At 39.5% G+C, this 27,581-nt stretch overlaps 1 protein-coding gene across 1 annotated transcript in view; it reads right to left on the bottom strand.

Moving 5' to 3' along the window:
• Positions 1 to 27,581, bottom strand: part of DNAH11 (dynein axonemal heavy chain 11) — a 396,587-nt gene that overhangs the window by 312,555 nt on the left and 56,451 nt on the right. Inside the window, exons 9-18 of the mRNA XM_074379604.1 lie at positions 24,742 to 24,858; positions 18,138 to 18,275; positions 17,409 to 17,533; positions 16,620 to 16,815; positions 14,305 to 14,409; positions 13,753 to 14,145; positions 5,247 to 5,579; positions 4,419 to 4,673; positions 4,170 to 4,339; positions 3,727 to 3,949 (exon numbers count right to left, since the gene is read on the bottom strand). Coding sequence (XP_074235705.1) covers positions 3,727 to 3,949; positions 4,170 to 4,339; positions 4,419 to 4,673; positions 5,247 to 5,579; positions 13,753 to 14,145; positions 14,305 to 14,409; positions 16,620 to 16,815; positions 17,409 to 17,533; positions 18,138 to 18,275; positions 24,742 to 24,858 — 2,055 coding nt within the window. The remainder of the gene's footprint in view (positions 1 to 3,726; positions 3,950 to 4,169; positions 4,340 to 4,418; positions 4,674 to 5,246; positions 5,580 to 13,752; positions 14,146 to 14,304; positions 14,410 to 16,619; positions 16,816 to 17,408; positions 17,534 to 18,137; positions 18,276 to 24,741; positions 24,859 to 27,581) is intronic.

Genomic DNA, 27,581 nt, shown 5'->3' with positions numbered 1-27,581 from the left:
GCCAATTATGAAGAATGCACTGTGCTAAGTCTAAATACCATTTGAGTGGTGAACACGTTGCTAAAAGGTAAAACACATTCTCTGACTTAAATTGTTTTATTATCTATCAGAGTAAGCAAGGGTCACAAACAATAATTATTCTACACAACAGAATGTCTATCAGGAGGGCTATGTGTTATGGAACCAAAACAGTTGGGAGACAACATGGTGTCATGACAGGAATACCAAACCAGCTCAGGAACTAAGGGACCTGGGCTCTAAACCCTTTGTCCTTCCCTCTTGTGGCTTCTCATCAAAATTCTGCATCCTCCTCTGTAAAGAGTCTCACTTTGCATTTCCAATTCTATTCCATGGAGCCCTAAGTATTGCATGGGGTCCCTTCAGAGGCCATGGCCAGGAAGCCAGGAAGAAATCACATCCATGAGCTCAGGCCCCCTTATCCCTCTTCAAACACAAAAGACATGCTTTATATTTGGGGATTCCAAACCAGTTTTTACTTGATAAAAATAAATTTTCTTAAAACTCAAAAGATCAGATGATCTCCAAAGCCTCGCTAAGTCAGATGATCCAATCAAGGATGAGGTAACATTGAAATTGAGCCTCAACAAAATGACTAGGTTTCAACAGGCAAAGATTAGCGTGAGATCCCTTGAGGTATGACAACCAATACAGGATGGTATGAGTGTGTGAGCTCTTATGGAAGCTGGACAGCGTTCGGGAAGTTGGGCACAGTTAGTGAAGGTTTCTGAGCAGAAAAGGGACTGGATAAATCATGTAGATTAGAATATTCATCTTCTTTCAGAGTATATTGTAGGTGGGGTGTGAACAGAAATGGGATGCATTAAGGAGTAACTGCTGTGGTTGAAGTGAGACATAACAAGAATTGAATTAAAATGGATCTAACGGCAATGGAAAGAGGCAGAAGACTGAAGAGATGGTGCACCAACAGAAAGATCAAAGTGCAGGTGCTGAGTCCCCTTGACTTAAAGGAAGTCATACTTCAACTCTTAGTAGGCACAGCCAGACTTCAGGGTGTTTTCACACAGAACTAAGCATAGATAAGTATTTGCTAAGCGTTATGACTTCTCAAAATAATAAAGGAGAAAATGAAAGTAACTATCACTTAAAGTTGCTTAAATTAAAATAAAATTGGTCCCTGTTACCCTCCAAATATACCATATACTGCCTGTGAATCTTATTTTTCCTCCTGGCAAGCCTAAATTACTGATACACAACTAAAATTGTATCCTGCTTTTGAAATGTTGAAAAGCTTAATACTTTCAGTACTATCATCACCTGAAGGAGTGAACCAAACTGTTATAATACAAATTCTGGAGGCCGTGTCTAAAATTCCCTCATCAATTACTTATGTTATGACTACTTTCTCTGTGAGATATAGTTTAAGGTCCAGCATCTGATTTAAGGAATATATAAATCTTCCTAGAAAAAGGAAGTATTTACAGTTGCTTCTACTGTAACTGTTTTATCTCTTGGTCTTGATATGTATCTATCTGTCTAGAACTTGTCATCTTGCTCCATGTCTCACTGGATTACAAGCTCTAAGGACAGTTTAATGCTGAAATAGAATTTAACAATTCATATATGGTCATTCTTATAGTCTTCATAGTTAAGAGAGCACTTGTAAATACCTGGCTGCATTTAATCCTTACAAAGCAAAATGACAGAATATAAAACAGAACAGCCACTGTGAGAAACAGTTTGGCAATGGCTCAAAAAGTTAAATATGGAATTACCAGATTACCCAGCAATTCCACTCCTAGGTGTACTGAAAAGAACTGAAAACAGATACGCAAACAAATAAACACTGATGTTCATAGCAGCACTACTGACAATAGCCCAAAGATGGAAACAACCCAAATGTCCATCAACAGACAAGCAGATAAACAAATTGTGGTATGGACATACAATGGAACGTTACTCACCCACAAAAAATGAAATGCCGATACATGCTACAATGTGCACGAACCTTGAAAACATTATACCAAGTCAAAGAGGCCTAACACAATAGGTCACATATTGCATGATTCCATCTGCATGAAATGTCTAGAAGAAGTGAACTCATAAAAAACTGAAACAGATTGGCAACTGACAAGCGTTGGTGGGTAGGGCTTGGTGGAGCATCGCGGAGGATAGCAGGGAGGGACAGAGAAGTAGCATGGGATTTCTTCCTGGGAGCGATGAAAATTTCTGGAAGTAGACAGAGGAGGTAGTTGTGCAATGTTGTACTAAATTGTACATTTTTAAATGGTTACTTTTATATGTTATCTGAATCATAAATTTCACCTCAATAAAAAAAGAAAAAACAGAAATTGATGGAAGAAATTATAGAGGAATTTTTAAAATAAGGGATCATGAGGCATATTTAAGCAAAAAGGAAGTGTGGTCTTAGACATTAATAAACTTGCCAAGGCAAGCAGAGAAGATGAACTCATACAGTACTTAAAAACAAATCTAAATTTGCGTTTTGTGCTCTGACTACTAAACAAAATGAATCCAGTGAAAGTTTTTTGGTTAATGTGTCCAACTGATCACAATTGCAAGGTTAAATGTAAGTACATGTGTGGACACATAAACACACACAATTTATAGAATATCAATATTGGCATAGAAAAAGAACATCAATTGTGAAACTGTGGTTCGTGGTTTCAGTTATAATTAAAGAGACTTTGTTATTTAAAAGCTCCCAAATCTTTCCACGGCATGGAAATGGGAGGATGGCATAGAAATCTGTTTAGGAAACACAGTGATTTCCCCATCCAAATTGAATCTCATTTATTTATGATGATGATGATGATTTTGAGATGGAGTCTCGCTCTGTCCCTAGGCTGGAGTGCAGCGGTATGATATTGGCTCACTGCAACCTCCACCTCCTGGGTTCAAGTGATTCTCCTGCCTTAGCCTCTTGAGTAGCTGGGATTTACAGGTATGCACCACCACACCTGGCTAATCTTTTGTGTTTTTAATAGAGATGGGGTTTCACCATGTTGGCCAAGCTGGTCTCGAACTCTGGACCTCAGGTGATCTGCCTGCCTCGGTCTCTCACAGTGCTGGGATTGCAGGTGTGAGTCACCACACCTGGCCTATTTTGTCCAGGATATGTTCGCAAGACTACAACACTTCTCAACTCACAGGTAGTTTTTTTTTTTTTTTTGCGGGGGGGGGGGGGAATGAAAAAAAGTATGGATATATTTCATGTGTGAAAATGGTAAAAGGGAACTCAAAAAAGCAACTTACAGGTTCATTACAACCTACATAGTTTCTAATAAGAAGGCAGTGGAGCACAGTGGTTAAGAGTAAGTATAATGTCATAAAACATACCCAGGGTATGGTAGCTCATGCCTGGAATCCCAGAACTTTGGGAGGCTAAGGCAAGGAGGATTGCTTGAGCCCAGGAGTTCAAGGCCAGCCTAAGCAGCATAACAAGACCATCTCTACACAAAATTAAAACATTAGCTAGGTGTGGTGACTTGCACCTGTAGTCCCAGCTACTCAGGAAGCTCAGGCAGGAGGGTATTCTATTTGTGTGACCTTGAGAAAGTTATTAAATCTCCTTAAGCGTCAGATTCCTAACCTGTAAAATGATAACATCAAATGTGTACAGTATAGACTGTTGTAAGGATATTGTAAGACAGTGCACGTAAAGCACTTTGCTAAAAAGAGATGCTCAATTTACAGTAATTATGATTATTTCACCTCTGCACCTACCTCTAGCTGAATATAGACTTGCTCAGGCATCTTCTGACCATAGCTTTCCAAGAGGGTGATGGTTTCTTTTAGAGGTTCAAAGAGTTCATCAGTAGCTTTCTGTCGGCTTCTCACAGCCAGAAGATGCCCCATGATGTCAACTAAACCATCATGATCACCTTCATTTAATATTCTCTGAAGTCCTGCATCTGTCTCCTTTATAAATTCTTGCAGCTCATTCAGACTATTAAATACATATGTACATATATACACACAAATTCAGTTTATTAAAACATTTAGTAGTATAAGATTTCTGATTGAATCTTATTTTCATTATGTACCTGATTAAACATTATTTATCTCTATTATCAAACTGGCAACATTAATACTCTTAAAAGTAACATCTCAGTTTTACAAAACAGTTTACGAAGCTATAATTCCGAATACCAAAGTACAAAGGCTACCTGTCAATGACAAATCTCAAAAGATGCTCCTGAAACATCCAGCTCCATTTCTTAATTATGGTTAACAAGCTCACTTTGAAAGGCTTCATGTCCACCTTGAACCAACTGTCAAACACTTTGCAGTCATCGAACTTGCTCATCTGGACATATAAAGCTTCATAAACGTCGATCTGTAGTTAGAAAAAAGTTAACTAGAACAACTCAATGAAAAGCCAGCTCGCTGCATTAAATGCTAAGGGTTTTCCTTGCCTGTTCTTTGAATTGCTCAAGAGTTGGTGGTTGTTCGGGAATTTCTTCGTTCGTATGAGCATCCATTTCCTCAGAAGATACAGCGTGACCGTACAAGAGAAAATGCTTCATAAACGCAGCTCGATCATCCACCCAGAGGTAAGCATGGGTCTCCAGGGTATTTCTAAAATCTAAGACTTTTTTGATGACATTTGCCACTCTGTTCATAATCTCCTGCCTGACCTCTGCCAGGCCTAACATATTATCCATATCATTCTAAATGAGAGGAAAACAGAGCACTTATTATTCAAACCAATCTTGCTCTATCAATTATCTACAACATAACATTACCAAGGTAATTCTTCAAAGGGAGAATGATTAGAAGAATCAACAATCATGTTGCTTTTTCCAACTTCTGTTTTCCTTGTGCTTCCCATTACCCTAATTTGTTCTGGGTTTAGTTTTTCAGCATTTGTTTGTTTGTTTGTTTGTTTGTTTGTTTGTTTGTTTGAGACAGGGTCTCACTTTATCACTCAAGCTGAAGTGCACTGGCTTCACGAGAGCTCAGTGCAGCCACTAACTCCTTGGCTCAAGCAATCTTCCTGCCTGAGCCTCCTGAGTAGCTGGGACTATAGGTGCATGCCAACCCACCTAGTTGATTTTTCTAATTTTTTGTAGAGATGGTCTTGCTATGCTGCTTAGGCTAGTCTTGAACTCCTAGGCTTAAGCAATCCTCTTGCCTCTGCCTCCCAAAGTTCTGGGATTCCAAGCATGAGCTACCACACCCAGCCACAATTTGTTTTTGAATCATTAATATGAAAGTTAAATATACATTTACTAAGAAAATACCTGATAATTTTTTATTTCCAGATGTGTTGCTATTCGGTTCATCTGGGCAGACATTCTAAAACTACTGCATAGCATTTCTTCTACCAGATCATAGAAGCCATCCGCAGCCTCTCTGTCTAGAGAAGGTTTAAACACAATCTCGGGAGGCAGTAAGATCATTTGTGCTTGAAAAAATGGTGCTGGTTTCAACTGTTTCTCTGTATTCTTCAGAAAGAAGTCTAAGTCATGCATTATAGCCTGAAAAAAGCCTTCCACCACAATGTCATCAATGAATTCTACATAAATTTTCCAAGTATCCAGAGAGGGATCAGCTTTGAAGAGCTTCCTATTTTCCTAGAAACAGACAAGTATTAGTAGACGAATCTAAATAAATAAATAGCATTAAAATGAAACCTTTTCATTTAAATAGTTTGTAAAAGAAGAGACTGCATTTTTGTGCCCAAGACAGGAACATTCAAATACTAAGTTGCAGAACCTTAAGCTACATGTCAAAGATCTAAGCAGGAATTTAGAACATTAAGTTCACACACGAAATACATTCAAAAGTCATTTTTTCAAGGAAAGTTCACTACAAAGATTGCTATCTTCAGATACAGGCAGGAAATATACTAGCTCCAGATAAATTCTAGAGATAATGGACCTGGGCTCTAGTTTTTGCTCTGTCACTAACTCTGTGTTCTTAGACTTTGCCTTCCAGGGCCTTCCCTATAAATAAAGAGATCCATCAAACTGGTCCTTCAGAGAACACTGTTCTGGAACATCTGAAGATTATCAAGTCAGGGAAGTACTGTGTACTCTATGCCATTCTTGGAGTATCACAATGTACCTACTTTATTAAAGCACATTGAGGCTAATACTGAAAAGTCAAAAAACAACAGATGCTGATGAGGTTGCAGAAAAAAAGGAATGTTGATACACTGTTGATAGGAGTGTAAATTATATATTAGCTCAACCACTGTAGAAGACAGTGTGGAAATTCCTCAAAGAGCTAAAAGCAGGAATACCATTTGAGCCAGCAATCCCATCACTGGTACGTACCAAAAGGAATATACATCTTTCTATTATAAAGACATGCACATGTGTGTTCACTGCAGCACTATTCACAATAGCAAAGACATGGAATCACCCTAAGTGCCCATCAATGATACACTAGATCAAGAAAATGTGGTACATGTACACCATGGACCACTATGCAGCCATAAAAAAGAATGAGAGCATGTCCTTTGCAGGAACATGGATGGAGCTGGAGGCCATTATCCTCAGCAAACTAATGCAGGATTAGAAAACCAAATACTGCATGTTCTCACTTTTAAGTGGGAGCTAAGTGATGAGAACACGTGGACACGTAGAAGGGAACAGCACACACTGGGGCCTAAAGGAGGATGGAGGTGGGAAGGAGGGAGAGGATCAGAAAAAATAACTAATGGATACTAGGCTTAATACCTGCGTGATACAATAATTTGTACAACAAACCTGCATGACACATGTTTACCTATCTAACAAACCTACACATATTCCCCTCAACTTAAAAGTTAAAATAAAATAAAGTCCACTGAATGTGGTTTAGCCCAATTGTTTTTAGACCTTGTTTAAGCACAAAGAATTTTTTTTTTTTTTTTTTTTTGCAAATCATCTATGATAAGCAACTTGTGGAACAGGAAGTTCTGAGCTCCCTTCGTGTCTCAACGATATGAGCTTCTTGCATCTGACCATCTCATCTCCCAAGAGTTTGGGTGACATAATGGACAAGCCAGTTGGGGCAAAAATAGGGCCTGAAGACAGAGGTATAGTTAAAGACCACTACAGGCTAAGCACATGGAGTGCTTGGCCCAGAGACACATGTTTCAAAAGGTCGGGTGGGCAGCAAAGTTGATTCCAGAGAGGCTATCTGAGTGGCTAAACTTGCACAGTCTATACAGACCAGACAGCAGATGCCCAAGGCAGGAACCACAGCACAGAGCAAAGGAGACATTGGAATGAGAGCTGATTATAAGGTGGACTCTCTGCTTTGACATTCTTTACTATGGATATATGATCCAGATGCAAAAGTATGTGCTTTAAGCAAGAATCAGAACTAGAGAGGTGAGTATAGATCCTTAAAAGGCAGGGCATAGAGGAGAGAATCCTAGCCCTCAAACAAATTTAAGAGCTACTCCTTCTCAGGAATGCTGTGTTGCCCACCAGCCAGGTGGAACAATTCACTTCTGTGTAATCATGTGACATGCAACCCTGGAATTGTGCAGTACACATCCTAGAAAAGTATACACAGCTGCCCTGACCCCTTTGTAGGGACTAAAAGGGCAAAGTATAGGTCTTAGAGCTGAAGAAGAATGCTTAGAGACCATCTTGTTAAGTCTCTTTATCTTAAAGATATTGATATAGTTTGTCTCTGGGTCCCCACCCAAATCTAATCTTGAATTGTAATCTCCACATGTTGAGTTTGTAGCCTGGTGGAAGGTGACTGAATCATGGAGGCAGACTCCTCGCCCCAACCTGCTACTTGTTGTTCTCTAGATGGAACTCTCATGGGATCTGGTTGGTTGATAAGTGTGTGGCTCTTCCCCTTCTCTCTCTCTCTCTCTCTCTCTCTCTCTCTCTCTCTCTCTCCACCCCCCTCTCCTGTCACCATGTAAGATGAATCTTGCTTCCCCTTTACCTTCTGCCATGATTCTAAGTTTCCTGAGGCCTCCCAACCCATGTAGAACTGTGAGTCAATTAAACCTCTTTTCTTCATAAATGACCGTCTCAGGTAGTTCTTCACAACAATATGAATACAGACTAACACAGATATGAAAACAAAGACCTCATACGCATTCAGTGTCACACTAGTGGGAAGTTAATAGCTGAGCTAGGACTAGAAACCAGCCCTCTTGACCTCCCAGGGTAGGGCCTTTCCCATCACGACACAATCATACACACTATTTCACACAAAAAGATACAGTTTACATCACTGCAGTCACACTGATGAGAAATGCTGTATATTTAGCACATTAGGGTAAAGAGAGCAGAAGGAAGAGAAGAGAGCTTTAGATCACTGAATGATCACTCAGATCCCTTCCAGACCCAATCTTCAATGGTCCTGCATCTCTCTTCTATCTTTAACTGACTCCAGACCACTCACTGACACCCCACTGGCCAGCAAAGATGCAACATGCAAAAGGCAGAACTGCCTCACCGTGGGCGGGCCGTATTTCTACTGCTTTTCCCCAAACCATGCTCCTCACCAGAAGCCTGAGAACTAGAGTCAACATCATGTGCTAAGTCAACAGGAAAACAATCACTTAAAAGACCCAACTTATGGAAACAAATAATCATTTAGTTTCCATTTTAAAGCTGGCTTGCATTCCCTCAAGGCAGAAGCTCTCTTCCATTCTCAGATTGAGAACTGTGATTTCAAAGCTTCTTAGTTTTTGCCTTAAGGATGAAAAGAAGAGAATCCATTTATTTCTATATTTATTAATGTAGAAAAAATTCTAACATTTTTCTCTGAGATAACACTGCAAAACCTTGTTTTATGGCACTTTCTAGTCACGTCTTGGCCATGCTTTTAAAGCATTTTCATCAGGATTCATAAATCTTAATGGTTTAAAAATCCTTGGAGTTTGGGGAGTGCTTTTTTTATTATCAAGAAAATGTAACAGAAAAAAACTAATTGCAATCCATCATCTGTCTTCTATGAGACAGATTCTAACACATATAACAGTTGTAGAGGTGTCTTCAAAGTCACAGAATAATTCACAGCATTTCAGTGAACAACTAGAAATAGTCCATGGCATGACTTAGTTAAGATACTGCTGAAAAACAAATTAACTTCCAGATAAATACCTCCTTTACACGTCAGAACACCCCTAGAGTCTCTCTAGGCTACCCAGGCCTTTGGCAGAGACTTCAGAGTGAGGGGCCTGCCCGTACTTTGACTTCAGACTTCTAGCCTCTGGCCTGTGAGAGAATAAACTTCTTTCATTTCAACACACCCTGTTTGCAGATCTTGTCATGGCAGCCTTAGGATGCTATTTCAAGCAGTATTCAAGGAAGACAGAAACAAAGTCTTTGTCCTAGCAAATTGTCATCCATGGGAAAATTAAAACTTTCTTAGAAATTTCAGAAAACTTGTCAAGTCAACAGAAATCTTGAAAACCCATGTTAATTATGTACTTCTTTTTTTCTTCTCCATATTCCCTGGAGCAGAGTAAACGTACTGTACTTTGCTTTTTGGTAAGAAAATCTGTTACCCTTCAAACCTTTTCTTCACTCAGCCCCCTGTCCTGGTTTTCCTCCTACTGTCTCGTCTTTCCTTTTCTGTATCTTTGGCTGGTCCTTCTTCTCCCCAGTCTCCTAAGAGAAGAATGGTGGTCCAGCCGATAGTTCTTGATTTTTTTCTCTTCTCTAGCTAGATGCATGTTCTCAGTGATCTCATCCAATCTCCTGGCTTAAATATCATTGCCACCCACTCCTCTTTCATTTGTGTTTTCAGTCTGGACCCCTCTCCCCTAACTCTAAATGAATAAATCCAATAGCCCACTCAACTCCTCTACTTGGCTAATTAACACGTCAAACTGGAAATGCCTAAAACTGAAATCGTGACCTGCCCTGCTAAGTCTCTCCCCATCAAACCCTTCCCCATCTGAATGAACTGCAACTTCACCTTTCCGGTTGATCATGACAAAATGTGTAGAATAATCTTTAACTTGTCTTTCTTTCATGCTCCACATCCAGTCTTTAGGAATTTATGTTTGCTCCACTTAATTCAAAATATATCTAGAATCCAACTACTTCTAATCACTTTCACTGTTACCACCCTGGTCCAACACCATCATCTGTTACATGCTTGTGCCATGCTCTGAATGCTTATGTACTCTCAAAATTGGAATATTAAAACATTAACGGCCAAGAAGATGGTATTGGCGAGGGGGTTAGGAGGAAGTGGTTAGGTCATGAGGCAGAGACTTCCTGAATGGGACTAGTGCCTATATAAAACAGGCCCAGGGGAACTCGTGTGTCCCTTCCCCCGTGTGAGGACACAGTGAGAAGTTGGCTGTCTGCAACCTAGAAGAGGGGCCCTCACCAGAAACTGATCGTGCTGGCACCTGGATCTCAAGAACTATGAGAAAGCCATTTCTGTTGTTTCTCAGCTACCCAGTTTACAGTATTTCGCTACAGCTGCCTCAACATACGGAACCCCGAGATTACCAGCAAGAACGGCAACCTACCAGGTCACCCTGCCTCTTCCTTTGCCTCCCTGTGGAGAGTCTCAACACAATGGTCGTAATTTCTTTTAGAATGAAAGTAAGATTGTATTTACTCTCCTCCTTAAAATTCTGCAGTGTCACATACCTCAGAGCAAAAGCCAGCCTAAGAAGTCTCCACTGGCTGCCGGTCCCTCCCACGCAGCTTAGCATCCAACCTCACCTCAGCAATTCTCCACTCAGCTCCCTGTACTCCCCGGACACCGCATCCCTGCTCTTCCTCCAGCATGCACAGGGAGCTCCCGCCCACCAGCCCTCTTCTCTGCCTGGGACACTCTTCACCCACAGGCCCACTTGGCTGACTCTATCACCTTTGTCAAGTGTGTGTTCAAATTTCACTTTCTGGTTGAGGCCTACTCTGATCATCCTACTTACAACTGCATCCTCAACCCCACCTTCCAGAATTCCCTTGCCTTGCTCCCATTTGATCTTTTTCCTGTAGCATGTACCAGTTCTAACACACCGTGACTTACCATGTCAGTGCTTATTCTCTCACCCCTCACAAGACTCAAGCTCCATGAGAGCAAGGATCTTTGCTCTGCTCTCTTTCATATTTCAAAAACCGAGAAAGGTGCTGGGTACAAGGCTCACAGTTAAGTATTTCTCAAGTAAGTGAGTGCCGATGAACTGCCAAGACTAAATAATGGGTTGTATGCAATTCTCAGCAGGAAAACCGTCATCTACTTCCTGTTCTGCTGAGTTAGCCCAGAGAGAAAGACCTTTATTTTACATATGAGAAAATTCAGGCCCAGCCTCTAGAAGACTCTGGTTTCCAGCCTCTACCAAGGACATTTTCCCTATCCCACATTGTGGTACTTCATGACAGATGCAGTATGTGTGTGTGTCTGTGTGTGTGTGTGTGTGTGTGTGTGTGCACGTGTGTGTGTGAATGTGAGAGAAAGGGTGTATGTGAGAGGGGGTGTGTGTGATATGTGAGAGTGTGTGGTGTGACAGAAAAAGAGAGTATGTGTGTGTGAGTGTGTGTGTGTTAGAGAGAAAGAGAGAGAGAAATTCTGTGTGTGTGTTGTGTGGTCTGTCTTGCCCAGAGGAGAGTATTCGTGGTTTGAGGGCTGTGCCTGTCTATAGAGAAGACTCCGCATAAGAAGGATGCACAGAGGAAACAATATGCTCTTTCATTCCCATCCCTTTTTCCCTTAAGAAATAGGAACAACAAGAAATCAACTCCCTAAGTTCCCATCATCAGCACTGCACATCTGTGAGCACCACATTCCTCCATCCCATACTACAGATGAATGCTCTGTGCTCCTATCTAAAGATACCTTCTACAGGCATTTATTAAATCCCATTCCCTCAATGGCTTTCTTCCAACAACTTTTTCTCCTTCCTCGATCACTGTGATTAACATACAAACATCCTGAAACATCAACCACTATTAAAAATAAAACCCTCCCTACCCTGATACACAGGCCGCAGGCACTGTCCGGTTCTCGGTTCGCCCACAGCAGAGCTCCTCAGGATCTCCCTGGCTGTCTCCACTCACATTTCCCCATTCTCTCGTCAGCCCACTCTCATCAGGCTTCCACTCCGCCACCGCATGCAATCACCTCTTCTCATCCCAATGACTTCCATGTTGCCAGATCTGAGAGTGAACCTCCGTCTTTATTTTCAGGTCCTATGCCAGGATGGGACAGAGTGGAGCTCTTCCTCCTCCTCGAAATTCCTTCTCCATTGGTTGCCAGGACAACACTCTCTCTTCTTCAGTACCCTGTGCTGCATTTTCCTCTGACCTAGGGAGGACTTCAAGTCTCATTTTTGGACCTCTTTTCTATCTCCAGTTCCTACATGTTCTTAATCTAAATATATGGCTCTAAATGCCATACATATGTGCGTGAATCTCAATTCTCTGTTACTTACTTGAATTTTCTCCTGAACGCGAGACACACTTGCAATTCTAGTCTACTCAGAATGTCCCTTAGGACAAGCATCTCTAACTAACGTATCTAAAACCGAACCTTTTTTTTTTTTTGCCCCCTACAAAATCTGCTCACCACAATCTTCCCATATCATTAAGGGGCAACTCCAGTCCAGTAACTCAGACCAAAAACCTTGAAATCATCCCTGACTTCTCTCTCCTCTGATTCCTCAAAGCAAATTCTGCTCGCTCTGCCTTGAAAATATATGCAGGATATGAACTACCTTGATCACTAGCAGCATAACCCAAGGCAGCATCACCTCCTACCTGGATTATTAGAATAGGGTCTGAAGAGCCTCTCTGCTGAGTAGCTTCCTTGCTCCCCTGTGGCTTACCCTCCACAGGGAAAGCTTTTCAGCAGCAAGTCTCTGGCTGCTCTTTCCTCTAATAGTAAAACCCAAAGCCCTCGTAACAGCCTGCTAACCCCATGTGATGTGCTGTTAGTCCCTTTTAAACTCCATCCTCTGCTACCACACCCCTTGTGAATTCTGATCCCAGTTTGCTGACTGATCCTGGGACAGGCCAGGCTGCTCCCACCTCAAAGCATCCATACCTTGGTTCTCCAGAACATCCTTCTCCTGATAGCCATATGCTTTGTTCACTGTCGGTTCTCTGCAGAAATCCTGTCTTAGGAAACAGCCCTTCCCAACCACCCCTCCCCCAGGCGACTCCCTATCCCACTTGCTCTACTCTATTTTTCATCATGGCTCCTATTACAACTGACATATCAACTGTTTGTTCTTGTTTCTTGCTAACTTCCCTGACTAGAGTGTAAGCTCCATGAAATAAAGGATTTTTGTTTTGGGGGGGGGTTGCTTTTATTTTTCTGCCTTCTGCCTTTTAAAAATGTTTTCTGTTTTCTCTTAAATCCGTATTTCTAGATTAGTGCCTATTACTGTTTTAGGAACTCAAATCTTCGCTAAAAGGAGAGTAATTACTGTTGCCATCCTCAGGAGATGGTTGAGAGGGTTCCTTGAGATGACGTAAGCAGGTGTTTGGCACGTACGAGCCAGTCAGCAAACAGTGGTAGCTATTAAGAGCATCCAAAAGAGGACGCTACTGTGACAAGATAAAGATTCTATCACCAGCCTTTCTGTTTAATCGACACATCTCACATTCTTATCTCTTCCCTCAGGAGTGAGAGTAGCGAGGGCTACAGAAAGTGCAGGCAAGTAACACAAATTCCCCCACTATAAATGCCTAATAAAACCATTCATAAAGCTCTTTCAGGCTTGATAGAAGAGTCCCACATTATTAGGCTAAGGATTTTTGCTCTTCTCTGAACTCTGCAAAGATCTATACATCTTGAAAGCTTAAAAGCCGTTACCTCCACCAAGCTGTGGATCTTGTGGCCATCTTCTTGGATTAACTTGTATTTTTTTGTAAACAAATCACCCTTGTCCTCCAAAGTGAAGGCCGCCTCTCGTCTGTGCTCTCTCCTGGGAGGCAGGGCACACCCAGCCCAGGCCCTCATGGTCTCTTGGATCACCTTCACATTGCTCTGTGTGTGCTCAACTCTGCGCTCCAACTCGACTGTGGCCGCCCTCACCCTCTCGATGTAGCTCCAACAGTCGTCCTGCCATGTCAGCCACGTGGTGGCTGCTGTCAGCTGCTCGTCAACTGCCCTCAACTCATCTTCGATCAGAGGGTATTCAACTTCTAGGAGCGTCTGTTTCAGCTTATTATATCCTTGCACAAGAAGGTCAAGATTTCCAACGTACTGAGCAAAGAAAGCCGAAAACAAAAAGTGCCAAGTATGTTAGCTACGTTCTCTACCTTAAACCCGTAAAAATGTCATATAGGTCTATACATTAACAACTAAAATGCTAATTAGTTCTATTCATAATAGGCCCTAGTGTCTTTTTTAAAAAACACAAACCTTTGAAATAGTGTTTCTTTTTCTGAAGATGGTTAAAGCTGAATCTGGTATGTCCTGCTTCTTCAACATCAAAAGATATTTCACTTCTCTCAATACAGCCACTAGCTATTAAAATAAAATTATTAAAATCATTGCATATTTTCATACGGTAATTCTATTTTAACTCAAGTTTAACTTGAAACACTTATGATGTTATCCAAGGATTACTATATTTTCAAATCATCAAGGTAAATAGGCTTTTGTTTCATACATTTTTAAAAAATAAAAATCATACTTTCTGTAATACAGTAAAGGTATATGAATTATCCCTAAAACATCTCAAGAAATTAGTTTCTATAAATTGGTTTCATGAAATCAGAAAGTAGAGAGAATCCTCAGGTCTCTGTATCATATATTTAGGTATGTGTGCTGAGTTTTACTGGCAAAATCAAGTCAATTATTCTCTGTATATATTTTAGGAAAACAGATCAGAATTCGGGTGTAGAGTTTGCCTACTGAACTCAGTGAGGCTAACTTTCCCACTTCCTAGGCATGCACTTGGACTGTCAAGAAACTCCAGCTAATCACTAATAGTGAATGTACAATCTTCACCCCTAAAAATTCAGCTAGATGTTCAAGGCACTTTGTGTTTTGTCATGGAAACCACAAACAGATTTTCTTTTTTTATTGTACTTTAAGTTCTGGGGTACAATTGCAGAACATGTGGGTTTGTTATACAGGTGTACACACACCATGGTAGTTGGCTGCATCCATCAACCCATCATCTACATTAGGTATTTCTCCTAATGCTATCCCTCACCTAATCCCCAACACCCTGCTGGTCCCTGGTGTGTGATGTTCCCCTCCCTGTGTCCATGTGTTCTCAGTGTTCGACTCCCAATTATGAGTGAGAACATGCAGTGTTTGGTTTTCTGTTCTTGTATCCGTTTGCTGAGAATGATGGTTCCCAGCTTCATCCATGTCTCTGCAAAGGACATGAACTCATCCTTTTTTGTGGCTGCATAGTATTCTATGGTGTATATGTGCCACATTTTCTTTATCCAGTCTATCATTGATGGGCACATGGATTGGTTCCAAGTCTTTGCTATTGGAAACAGTGCTGCAATAAACATACATGTACATGTGTCTTTATAATAGAACAATTTATATTCTTTGTGTATCTACCCAGTAATGGAATTGCTAGGTCAACTGGCATTTCTAATTATAGATCCATGAGGAACTGCCACACTATTTTCCACAATGGCTGAACCAATTTACATTCCCACCAACAATGTAAAAATATTCCTATTTCTCCAGACCCTCTCCAGCATCTCTTGTCTCTTAACTTTTTAATGATCGCCATTCTAATTGGCGTGAGATGGTATCTCAATGAGGTTTTGATTTGCAACAAATAGATATTCTTATAAGCTTGCCTGCTACCGTAAAGCATATCCATGGTACTAAATACAAAAGAAAACTCATTTTGAGTCTCATATCTAACAAACTGCCAGACATGGAGATCCGTTATTTAAAATATATAATATGTATATACACATATATACATGCGCATCTAGTATTTATTAAATATATGCACATATTGTATAATTATATATCCATATATAAATGGTAACAAAGTCCCATTGTTACATAACACATAATGAAATTATGAGAAAATGAAATTTCCTTTGAGAAAATATATGAAATTTCCTTTGTTTCATGATTTACTGTGCAGTAACAGAAGACCTGTTCAATAAAGATAATATTCATCCTGGATATTATTTAACTGTTAATATTTTTATATTAATGTGTTTTATGTTTTTTAAAATTACCATCAATTTAATTATCATATATAAGCTACTGTCCCTTTGAAAGAAATGATAAATTAAAATTTATCACTGTTCATCAAAAGCATGACATGTCTTTTGATGAAATTTTAACTAACTAAAAAACTGGTGTATGTTATGAATGTATTTAGGCCAGAAACTATCTGGTAAAGACAAATGATTCAATTCAGTTGAGCTAACATTTACTAAGTGTTACAAAGTGCCAGACGCTACACTAGAAACACAGAGCATAAAGACTCAATGAAACGAATGCTACTCTCAGTGGCTCATTATCTAGTGAGGGTGGGGTGGTAAAGAAATAATTACACTACAAATTAATAAAGTAATTAGAATCTGAGAAACAAATCTCTACAACAAAGACTTACTAGAAATTGTTTACAGTTATATTCCTCACAACTTTGTTATTTTCCCAAAATAAATTACAAATGACTGGAAATATCAGAAATACGCTTAAAAAGAGTACTTATAAATCATCTTAAGTCAAATTCCTACCTTTGGGTCAAAGTTGACACAGAGAAGACCATTTATGGAACTGAATTTTACCAAGGGCTGATTCAGATTGAATTCGCAGATTTCATCCACATTACTTTTCCATTCATTATAGATAAGATTTTCAAATTGTTCAAGCAAAGTGGTCATTTCAACATACTTTTGATAAACTAAGGCATGATCAGGATTGCCCAAAAATCTGTAAGAATAAGGTTTTTCTACTGGCTTATTTATATATTACACAGATTTCAGCTTGATAACTGTATAATACAATATACAATATAAAATATATAAAATATGATAATGCACTACAAACAACCAGGAAAAGAAACAGTCAGAAAGAGAAACAATTCATTGTCTATGAATTGCTTTTACTTTAAAAGATAAAGCTATAAAATGAATGAAACTCCAAAGGTGTTACCAAACATTGATAGCAACAAGCTACCAGCTCCAAAGAAGAGAAGAAAGAGACACAAAGACTGGATAACAATAGCAGTGTTACTTATTGGAAAAAGGAAAAGCAATTACAGCAAAAAACTCCACACATGGCAGGTGGAAAAGACAAGTGAAAAGAAACAAGGACCAGAAAACATGTAAGCATATCAAGTTCTAAGAGTCCCGTTATAAATATTCCAAAACCGTGGGGATGATCCCTCTCCACAAACCCAACCAGTGACAGAAGTAAACAGGGCAACGGCTTCCTAAGTGCTAATATGAATAGCTCACTCCCTTGTATAAAACATCACCCATAACATTAGGATCACGTGCCATGATCTAAGCTTAACTACTCACAGATAACGGAGAGAGGAAAAGTTTGACCAAAACATGCGAAGTCGCTGGAGGACCTGATGGGCCCACTTGATATTTCCTGAGGTAAATGGCATGTTCTTGTTAAGAACTACATGTCCATGTTCAATCTGCAAGTTGGTGTTTTGGTGAAGAGGAAGAAAGGGAACATTTAGTCAGAATGCCTATCAATCCTTTTTTTTTTTTTTTTTTTTTGAAACAGAGTCTCACTGTCACCAGGCTGCAGTGCAGTTGTGCGGCTTCAGCTCACGCAACCTCAGACTCCCTGGTTCAAGCAATTCTCCTGCCTCAGTATGCTGAGTAGGTGGGACTACAAGCAGGTGCCACCATGCCCAGCTTTTTTTTTTTTTTTTTTAGTATTTTTAGTAGAGACCAGGTTTCACCATGTTGACCAGGATGGTCTCAATCTCTTGACCTTGAGATCCACCTGCCTCAGCCTCCCAAAATGCTGGGATTAGCCTCCCAACCTTTTAAGCAATTGTTCATTTTGGTATTTTTACAGCAGTATAAAACATATGTGTTTAATCACTTGATTACTAGAAGAGTTACAGTCCTAAGGCAGGTTTACCATTATCATGAGGAAACCGTTAAATAAAAGCATAAAAATGTAGTGCCTATATATAATCTTTAGATATAATCACATCAAGTTCTAGTTGATGGTCAGGATCTGCAAAAATGATATTGTGAATGTGCCCAACCTTATCTGCCACTTACCTGTTTCATGTGTTCATTGTACAATTGCTTACACACATCCAGCTCTGTATTAAACATATGCACTAGTGTGCCGTAATGTAGGCTGAAAATTTCCATGACGACTGGCTTCTCTAGAAAATTTCCAAATACAGTCAAAAGCTATAAAAATCAAAGTTAAGGAAATGTTAAGCACTAGGAGTTTTTAACACAAATACTCAGCTCACAATGTCCTCTTTCAAATCTCTTACATGACTAAAGTTTAGAATCTTCAAAGTATCCTGCAATGCTTCAAAATGTAAAATCTATTTTTGCATCTCTCTAAAATTTCTGTACATCCAATAAACCAATTCTAGATGTAAAATAATTTCACTTCCTCAGCAGAAAGGAACCACTGTCTGCCTGCAATCTCTGCCCACAGCTAATACTATTTCCTGTTGGGTGCCACGTAATGTTTCAGAAGATGCTTTGTGGATGTAAGAACAGAAACAAGATTCACATACTCGTTATTGTTCTTCCCTCCTGCATATGTATTCTTTAGATATAAATATCCATATATCCATATTGAGGCCCTCTAGGTCACAGCATGATTACACCAGATGTGCCAGTCACCATGAACGCTTGCCTACAGCCCCCGGTACATCCACGTGACTCAGCCACCCCCAACAATGTCCTGAGGCTACAGCAGTGACTGTTCCAAGGACAACCACTCCACAGGTGGATGACCCCCATGACATGGATGTCCTGGCTCAAATCAACGCCTTGAGCTAATCAGATTGTTTCTCAGAGTCAGGACCTGGCTGAATCCATGCTGGCTAAAATTACCAGTGAGCAGAAACTACTAACAAGCAGAGGAAGCCAACTGATAGGGGGACAGAAGCAAGCAGACACAGGCTGAACAGGATCACATTACCAGCAAACCAAGAGTGAAGTCTCACAAACTCCTCTTGTTCAGTCAGCGGAGCCCCCTAGATTTCAAACTTACCTTCACTGCCAGTATTCACAAAGCAGATTCCCAGCAAGTTTAATTTTAGATTCCCATTAGTCTCTTTTCTTGTTTACTACTCAACATGGATTCTTGTGCATGCTAGCATAAAACAGCTCTTCCCTTGCAAGCAAAATGATGTAACTAAAATATTTATTTTTATATAACCAATGTTTCTATAGGCTATGTCCCAGGAACTATATGCTAAGGGCCTTCAAAGTGCTGTCATTATTACACATTCCAGGTGAGGAAACTGAGTTATAAGGAGGGAATGATTTTCCCAAATTCATATAGCTAGTGGCGGAGCTGGGACTGGAAACCAGGCAGCCTAGCATTCAGGTTTGTGCTTCACTGTGTGGCTTTTATCAGCTAATATGCCACTGAAAGTTCTATCATTTTGTTATCTGGTCATTCTGTGTGGACTTCATAATATGTTAGTTATTAAGCCTGTCAGGTAGACAGTTACGTTGAGAAAATGTCTTCTTTCAAAGACTAAGTATATTTATGGTGGCAGAAAAATTGTATCCAAGGTCATGCCTCATTTAACAATACGGCAAAGGAGGGGGCTTTGTTCTTTTTCTTAAGGAAATAATAGGTGATCCCTAAAACTAGTTTCATTTTAAAAAACAGCTTCATAATAAAGATTTTGCAAATATTTCCATAAACCACATTCACTGAAAATAAAATTACCACCAAAAAATTCTAGAAACTAAAATGTGTTAGCTGGGTGTAGTGGTCCTGCCTGTAATCCCATCTACTCAGGAGGCTGAGGCAGGACAACTGTTTCAACCCGGCAGTCGGAGGTTGCAGTGAGCAGTGATTGTCCCATTGTACTCCAGCCTGGGCAACAGAGTAAGACTCTGTTTCAAAAAAAAAGAAACTAAAATGTAACCTAACTATACCTTAGGGGCCAATCTGGACAAACACATTCTGACTTTTTCTGGTAACATCAATTATAACTACAGTAGAAACTTTAAATATTTCTAAATCTGCTTGGGTGCTATCTAGCAAAATGTAAATGATTACTTTCTTCCCAAAGCCATTGTTTGGTTGAGATTGGGATTCAAATACAAATTCTAAAGTAAACACTGCCTTATAAATAAGAAAGTATTCTCCAACAAGAAATGGTAAGTATATTTATGTCACGCATGGTTTTTCAACACTCACCATACTGACTGCAATGGCAAGAATACCAGAATCTTCCTAACTACATCACATCTTGCTTACCAACTTAGCCGTCCTTAACTCCAAGTTGTGAAGAGAAAATACACAGATAAAATATTCTGGGGCAAGGTTGTAAAGCAAAAAAGTAGTAGGAAAAGTCTCAATGTTTGAGGCAGTATACATTATTGTAATTGTTCACCATCTAAAATGTCTAAAAATTACCCTCCAAGAGGAGAGTAAACGTCATTTCAAGCTTTTGCTTCCTTGTTCACAGTAAAACTAAAAGCTATTTTATGAGGAGTAGAGATGTTTTCTTTCACATTGACTTCAAGACTAAAAAGTAATTCCCACCACAGGCTTCTCTTTCTAAATATGCCAACTGAGATCTGCAAGGTTTGCCTTAATTTTGATCTACTTCTGTTTCACTCCGTAATACAGCTTTTCATAACACTGTTGCATGTTCAATGTAGTACACATTCATATTTTTCCTAGATGTGCCTCTTTCAAAGATTTTTTAAAATCTGTGGCCACCTTAACCATATACACTTCACATTTGAATAGCTTTCAAACCTATAGTCCTTTCTAGACACATTTTTTTCTTACACATTTCAGTCTACCATCATGTAAATTTTAGAGAGCCATTCAGTAGTATTTGGTCTTGGTTTTTGCTGAGTGCCAGCACTTTCAATTCTGAAGTACTATACTTTCGTATTAGAGTAGAAGAGCGCTCCATTCCCGTGCCTTTCCTGGTGGTGTCTTTGACAATAGCAGGTATTGGAACAGTCTACAAATATATTCTTCCCAGGGACCAACAGTAAATAGGCTCATCATCCTATCCCTATGAGTGAAATATTTTTCTAAGTAGACAACCTTGTAATATTTTCCTCTGTCTTTACACTTGCAGTTTACCCTCATCAGTATGTTATTTCATTACTTGAACTACCAGTCAGTCCACCTAGCCTCAAGTAGTTATAAATCGCCATTTCGTGTAAGTCACCGTGGAAAGCGATCTACACAGAAGCTGCAAGATGATGTCACACCCCCGCCGAGCTTATGACAGTATGAGCTCATATTTGTTCAGTATGCAGGTCAAATACATGAAAAGTTAAAGAAAAAAAAAAGGTGAGAGATTAAATTGTTTAGAAAAAATTAACTGGTAGGTACTTTAACAGAATTCAAATTAATGGTTGTAAAAAAGAGAGACTTGAATTAGAAATGGCAGGAGCGTCTGTAATGGAGTTTTCATTCTACATTCTTTTTTAGTTATTTATAAAAGCATTTAAAAAACTAGTTCCTCGGCCGGGCGCGGTGGCTCAAGCCTGTAATCCCAGCACTTTGGGAGGCCGAGGCGGGTGGATCACGAGGTCAAGAGATCGAGACCATCCTGGTCAACACGGTGAAACCCCGTCTCTACTAAAAATACAAAAAATTAGCTGGGCATGGTGGCGCGTGCCTATAATCCCAGCTACTCAGGAGGCTGAGGCAGGAGAATTGCCTGAACCCAGGAGGCGGAGGTTGCGGTGAGCCGAGATCGTGCCATTGCACTCCAGCCTGGGTAACAAGAGCGAAACTCCGTCTCAAAAAAAAAAAAAAAAAAAAAAACTAGTTCCAGTAACAAAGAAGACACTATTACCCAGATATTTTTTTTAAAATAACAGTTGAATTCTGTTATAAAGGCAAGAAAAAACTTTATGACTTTGTTAAGTGAAGATTATAGTAGAGGTTTAAAATACGTCATTTTTGTCAAAGAGAAACATGTATGCATATCTAGGCAAAGAAAAATAGTGGCAGTATTAAACATAATAGTAATTATACCCGAGAGATGAGATTACAGGTCATTTTATAACAACAGGCTGTATATTTCGACTAACGGCACCTCAGTTTCATTGAAGAATTCTTAAAAAACAACCAACTATTTGATCTTCATGAATTCTTTTTTTTCTACTTTAAGTTCTAAGGTAAATGTGCAGATAGTGCAGGTTTGTTACATAGGTAGACATATACCATGGTGATTTTCTGCACCCATCAACCCGTCATCTACACTAGGTATTTCTCCTGATGCTATCCCTCCTCTAGACCCCATGCCCCTGACAGGCCCCACTGTGTGATGTTCCCCTCCCTGTGCCCATGTGTTCTCATTGTTCAATACCCACTTACGAGTAAGAACATGCAGTGTTTGGTTTTCTGTTACTGTGTTAGTGTGCTGAGAATGATGGATTCCAGCTTCATCCATGTCCCTGCAAAGGACAGGAACTCATCCTTTTTATGGCTGCATAGTATTCCATGGTGTATATGTGCCACATTTTCTTTACCTAGTCTATTATTTATGGGCATTAGGGTTGGTTCCAACTCTTTGTTATTGTGAACATTGCTGCAATAAACATACACGTGCATGTATCTTTATAGCTGAATGCCAGTAATGGGATTGCTGGGTCAAATGGCATTTCTGGTTTTAGATTCTTGAGGAAATACCACACTGTCTTCTACAATGACTGAACTAATTTACACTCCAATAGTTTAAAAGTGTTCCTATCTCTCCATATCCTCTCCAGCATCTGTTGTTTCCTGACTTTTTAATGAAGGTGATTATAACTGGCATGAGATGGTAACTCAATGGGGTTTGGATTTGCATTTCTCTAATGACCAGTGATAAGCTTTTTTTTTCCTCACGTTTATTGGCCATAAAAATATCTTCTTTTGAGAGGTGTCTATTCATATCTTTTGCCCACTTTTTGATGGAGTTTTTTTTTCTTGTAAATTTGTTTAAGTTCCTCGTAGATTCTGGGTATTAACCCTTTGTCAGATGGGTACATTGCAAAAATTTTCTTCCATTCTGTAGATTGCCTATTGACTCTAATGATAGTTTTTTTTTTGCTGTGCAGAAGCTCTTTAATTAGATCCCATTTGTCAATTTTAGCTTTTGTTGCCATTGCTTTTGGTGTTTTAGTCATGAAGTCTTTGCCCATGCCTATGTCCTGAATGGGATTGCCTAGGTTTTCTTCTAGGGTTTTCATGGTTTTAGGTCTTAAGCTTAAGTCTTTAATCCATCTTAAGTTAATTTTTGTATAAGGTGTAAGGAAGGGATCCAGTTTCAGTTTTCTGCATATGGCTAGCCAGTTTTCCATTGCACCATTAATTAAACAGGGAATCCTTTCCCCATTGCTAGTTTTTGTCAGGTTTGTCAAAGATCAGATAGTTGTAGATGTGTGGCGTTGTTTCCAAGGCCTCTGTTCTGTTCCATTGGTCTATATCTCTGTTTTGGAACCAGTATCATGCTGTTTTGGTTACTGCAGCTTTGTAGCACAGTTTGAAGTCAGGTAGCCTGATGCCACCAATTTTGTTCTTTTTGCTCTGGACCGTCTTGGCAATGTGGGCTCTTTTTTAGTTCCATATGAAATTTAAAGCAGTTTTTTTCTAATCATGTGAAGAAAGTCTATGGTAGCTTGATGGGGATAACATCTAATCTATAAATTACTTTGGGCAGTATGACCATTTTCACCGTATTGATTCTTCCTATCCAGATCCTCATGAATTCTTTATGTTAAAATGCTTGACTGGGACCAGAGAACATTGGTGGCTTCATCACTGACTAGCCAATTCATTTGAAGGTCAAAATCAAACACTATCTTTAAAAAAATCTGTGTCTGCTATATTGCTTGGCACTGCCATTCTCAGTGAATTATACCCAGGATTTCTTAGCTCTTTTTCTTTTGATACAAAATGCTCCATTCCTCTTTTGGGATATCATCTAATTATTAACTTACACTTGATTTGTCATTTTATTTCTTTGTCAAGCAAGTTTTACATGGTGTTTCTATTTCTTATATTATAAGCTTTTCCTTTGGGGGCACTATCATGTTACTTTTCTTTATTTAACTCTTAACCGTATTTCATCAATTCTGTGGCAAGCATACTTTTATGTTTCCAAATATCTGCAACTGAAATACATTATGCAATCAGTGAAATCGTAATTATTTGGCAGTATTTTTTCTTGATTGGTACATAAAATAATGGTGTGTCTGATAATCAATGATGTCTTATGCCTGCGGCAATACAGTATATAAATTGCTATTTGTTTCAGTCAGGATAAAAAAAAATAGACAGATGAACCTAACGTATCTAAACAATGGTAAATCAAAGAAATTCCAGAATTAAGGAATTTTTCACTTTTCACTGTGACTTAATTTTAAATCAATATTTCATTGGCCAGGACAATCTTGCTGTGAAGGTAATGAGAGCTAGAACACTGTGCATGCAAGAAAAGAAAAGGAACTGAACGTCCTAAAATAATCTTGTTCAAAGTGTCATTATTCATTAGTACATGATTCAAAGTTTATTATTCAGTTAGCTGAATGTGAAGGGAATGTGACTAGTTAACCTATTTAATACTATTCTTGAATCATAATTTACCCCTTTCATCTAACAGCCTGTATTATTCATTAGTAAAACATTTTTTACGACAGCTTCTTCAGAACTAACCTTAAATGCAGCCTCTAAGCCATTGCAGTTAAAGAAAGCTTCACAAACAATTGTCCCAAGCCTTCTGTCAAAATCCAGAGTTCTGGACTTAAATGCGACATAATCACTTTCAAATTCCTGTAAAATTAAAAGTAATATATTAGTGTACTCGAAAGAATCCAATAGTGAAAACAGCAATCACACAAGCGTGACCTTATTTTAGCATATTCTCTCTCTCTCTCTCTCTCTCTCTCTGTCTCTCTCTCTCTCTCTCTTTCTCTCTGAGTGACTTTAGTTTTTCATAACAGGATTCCAGGGAAAATAAACAAGAGCTATAGCTGACTGACTGTGCAAGTACCACCTTTCAGAAACACTGAAAGCTCAGCGCTGTTCCCCTATGCTTTCCCAATCCTTTCTGGTGGCTCAGGCCCCAACAGCAGTGCTGTGGCCTGCATGCTCACATAGAAGCCTCAGTCTCTCCTCCTCCTCCCAATCCATTTTGATTATAAATGAAAAAGTGATGTTTTTCAGAAAAGAAAAAAACTTATCCCCATTATAACTTTAATCCATCTATAAGTTTAAATAGGAAGGGTTTTGTTTGTTTTTTGCAAGCAGTGGAAAATCTACATGGAAACACTATTTCTTCATGTGAGAAGTGAAATCCACAGGTATGAAAACATCATTAGTGATACAGAGAAAACAAATACTCTTACATTTTCCCAATTTCTTATTAGCATACAGTTAACATCCCTCAGTTTCCTCCTAATACATAACCACCACTCCATAATTAGAAACAATAAAACGACGTAAAAATAACTATCATATTCATTGCATCACAATTGAGTCTCCAATAAAATCGTCCCTGGATTTCACAAAGATTTTGGTGCTTTACAGTCAAAAGGCCACTCAAGTACACACCACAGATTTGTCATAATGAAGGCCTTTGCCCCCTCTGTAAGCTGAGCCTCCATTTATTAAGAATAACAACAACAGTAACAGAATAAATGACAGCTAGCACATAAGTAATTCTGTTCTAAATGCTTTACATGATTAACTCAATTCTTACAACATCTGACGGAGGTAGTAATTTTTTCTGCATTATACAGGTGACAAAACAAACTCAGAGAAGTTAAGTGATTCACCTAAAATCACACCACTGGTAAATGTCAGGGCTGGAATTTAAAGCCAGGCAGCCTGGCTCCAGATCCCACAGGCTATGTTTCTTTGAAGGAATATACCTGCTAGCGTCTGAATGTTTATGTCCCTGCAAAATTCATATTTTAAAATCGTAACCCTCAATGTGATGGTATCAAGAAGTGGTGCTTTTGGGAGATGACTAGGTAATATGCATGGGAACTTCATGAACGGGATCAGTGCCCATATAGGAAAGGCCTGAGAGAGAGACCCCTCCATCCTTCCACCAAGTAAGGACACAGCTAGAAAATGCCATCTATCAACTGGGATGTAGCCCTCTCCAGACACTGAATCTGCTGGAGCCTTGCTCTTGGACTTCTCAGCCACTAAAACTCTGAAAAATAAATTTCTGTCATTTATAACATACCCAGTTTATGGTGTTTGGTTATAGCAACCCAAACAGAGAGCACCTTATGCTGAATTTCACACAAACTGAAAAGCAGCGTAACAGCAAAGTCATAGGACGCTACATGTCATACACCACAATGTTGTATTTAGCATCAAGAGGAAGTCTCCACTTCTGAATTACAGTCAAGCAATCTCTTCATTCAAGAATCATTGGCTAATAAAGTAAACACAACTTCTCAACAAGTTTTAACAAGCCTAACATTCCTCTTCTTACTATGGTAACAGAGAACACACGGTTTAAGTCCCCAAACATTAACTGAACATTTAGAAAGAAACATCTCAGGGAGAGGAAAACATGCTAGTCTCCCTACCTGATCTCTCTCCCTCACCTCCCTCCAGCCTCATTCATTTCCTGAAAACAAATTCAGAACTGCACATGGGACCTCTCCCTTGGAAAGTCCAATAGAAAATTCACACTTAATTTGTTCAAGTACATATCTGAACTCATTATCTTCTCTACAAAGCTGCTCTTCTTTTTCTACACCCTAACAGAAACTTGGGCAACCTCCTTGACTTCTCTGTCCAGTGCTCTTCTAACTGCCCCTGGAGTGACCTTTTAGGTACCTCTGGAGTCCCTCTACTATTCTCCATCCTTCTGGGCATGCCCTGGGCCAGGCCACCATTATCGCTCATCTGGATTTCTGTTAACCACTTTTTAACTATTCTGTTTGCCTCTAGTCCTGTCTCTGATTCATCCTCCAACTGCAGCCTAAATAATCTTTTTAATAGAGAACTCTTTTTTTTTTTTTTTTTTTTTTTGAGACGGAGTTTCGCTCTTGTTACCCAGGCTGGAGTGCAATGGCGCGGTCTTGGCTCACTGCAACCTCCGCCTCCCGGGCTCAGGCAATTCTCCTGCCTCAGCCTCCTAAATAGCTGGGATTACAGGCATGTGCCACCACGCCCAGCTAGTTTTTGTATTTTTAGTAGAGACGGGGTTTCACCATGTTGACCAGGATGGTCTCGATCTCTCGACCTCGTGATCCACCCGCCTCGGCCTCCCAAAGTGCTGAGATTACAGGCTTGAGCCACCGCGCCTGGCCAATAGAGAACTCTTATATCATTTTCTTACTTAGAATGCTTTAACTCATAATCTCAATTCAGAATTGTCAGTTTCTGATGATAATGTCCAGAGGTCTTAGCATCATGTATTATGTAAGACCATATGCAGTCTATATGTCACTTACTGCTCCTAACTATTCTGCCACCTCTCCCAATTTCACACTCTAGGATCCAGCCACAGAGCTTTATCACATTCTGTC

The sequence above is a fragment of the Saimiri boliviensis genome, chromosome 10 (assembly GCF_048565385.1).
Source record: "Saimiri boliviensis isolate mSaiBol1 chromosome 10, mSaiBol1.pri, whole genome shotgun sequence".
Classification (NCBI taxonomy): Eukaryota; Metazoa; Chordata; class Mammalia; order Primates; family Cebidae; genus Saimiri; species Saimiri boliviensis.
The sequence above is the reverse complement of the archived record's forward strand: the minus strand, read 5'-3'. Positions and strand labels throughout refer to the sequence as shown.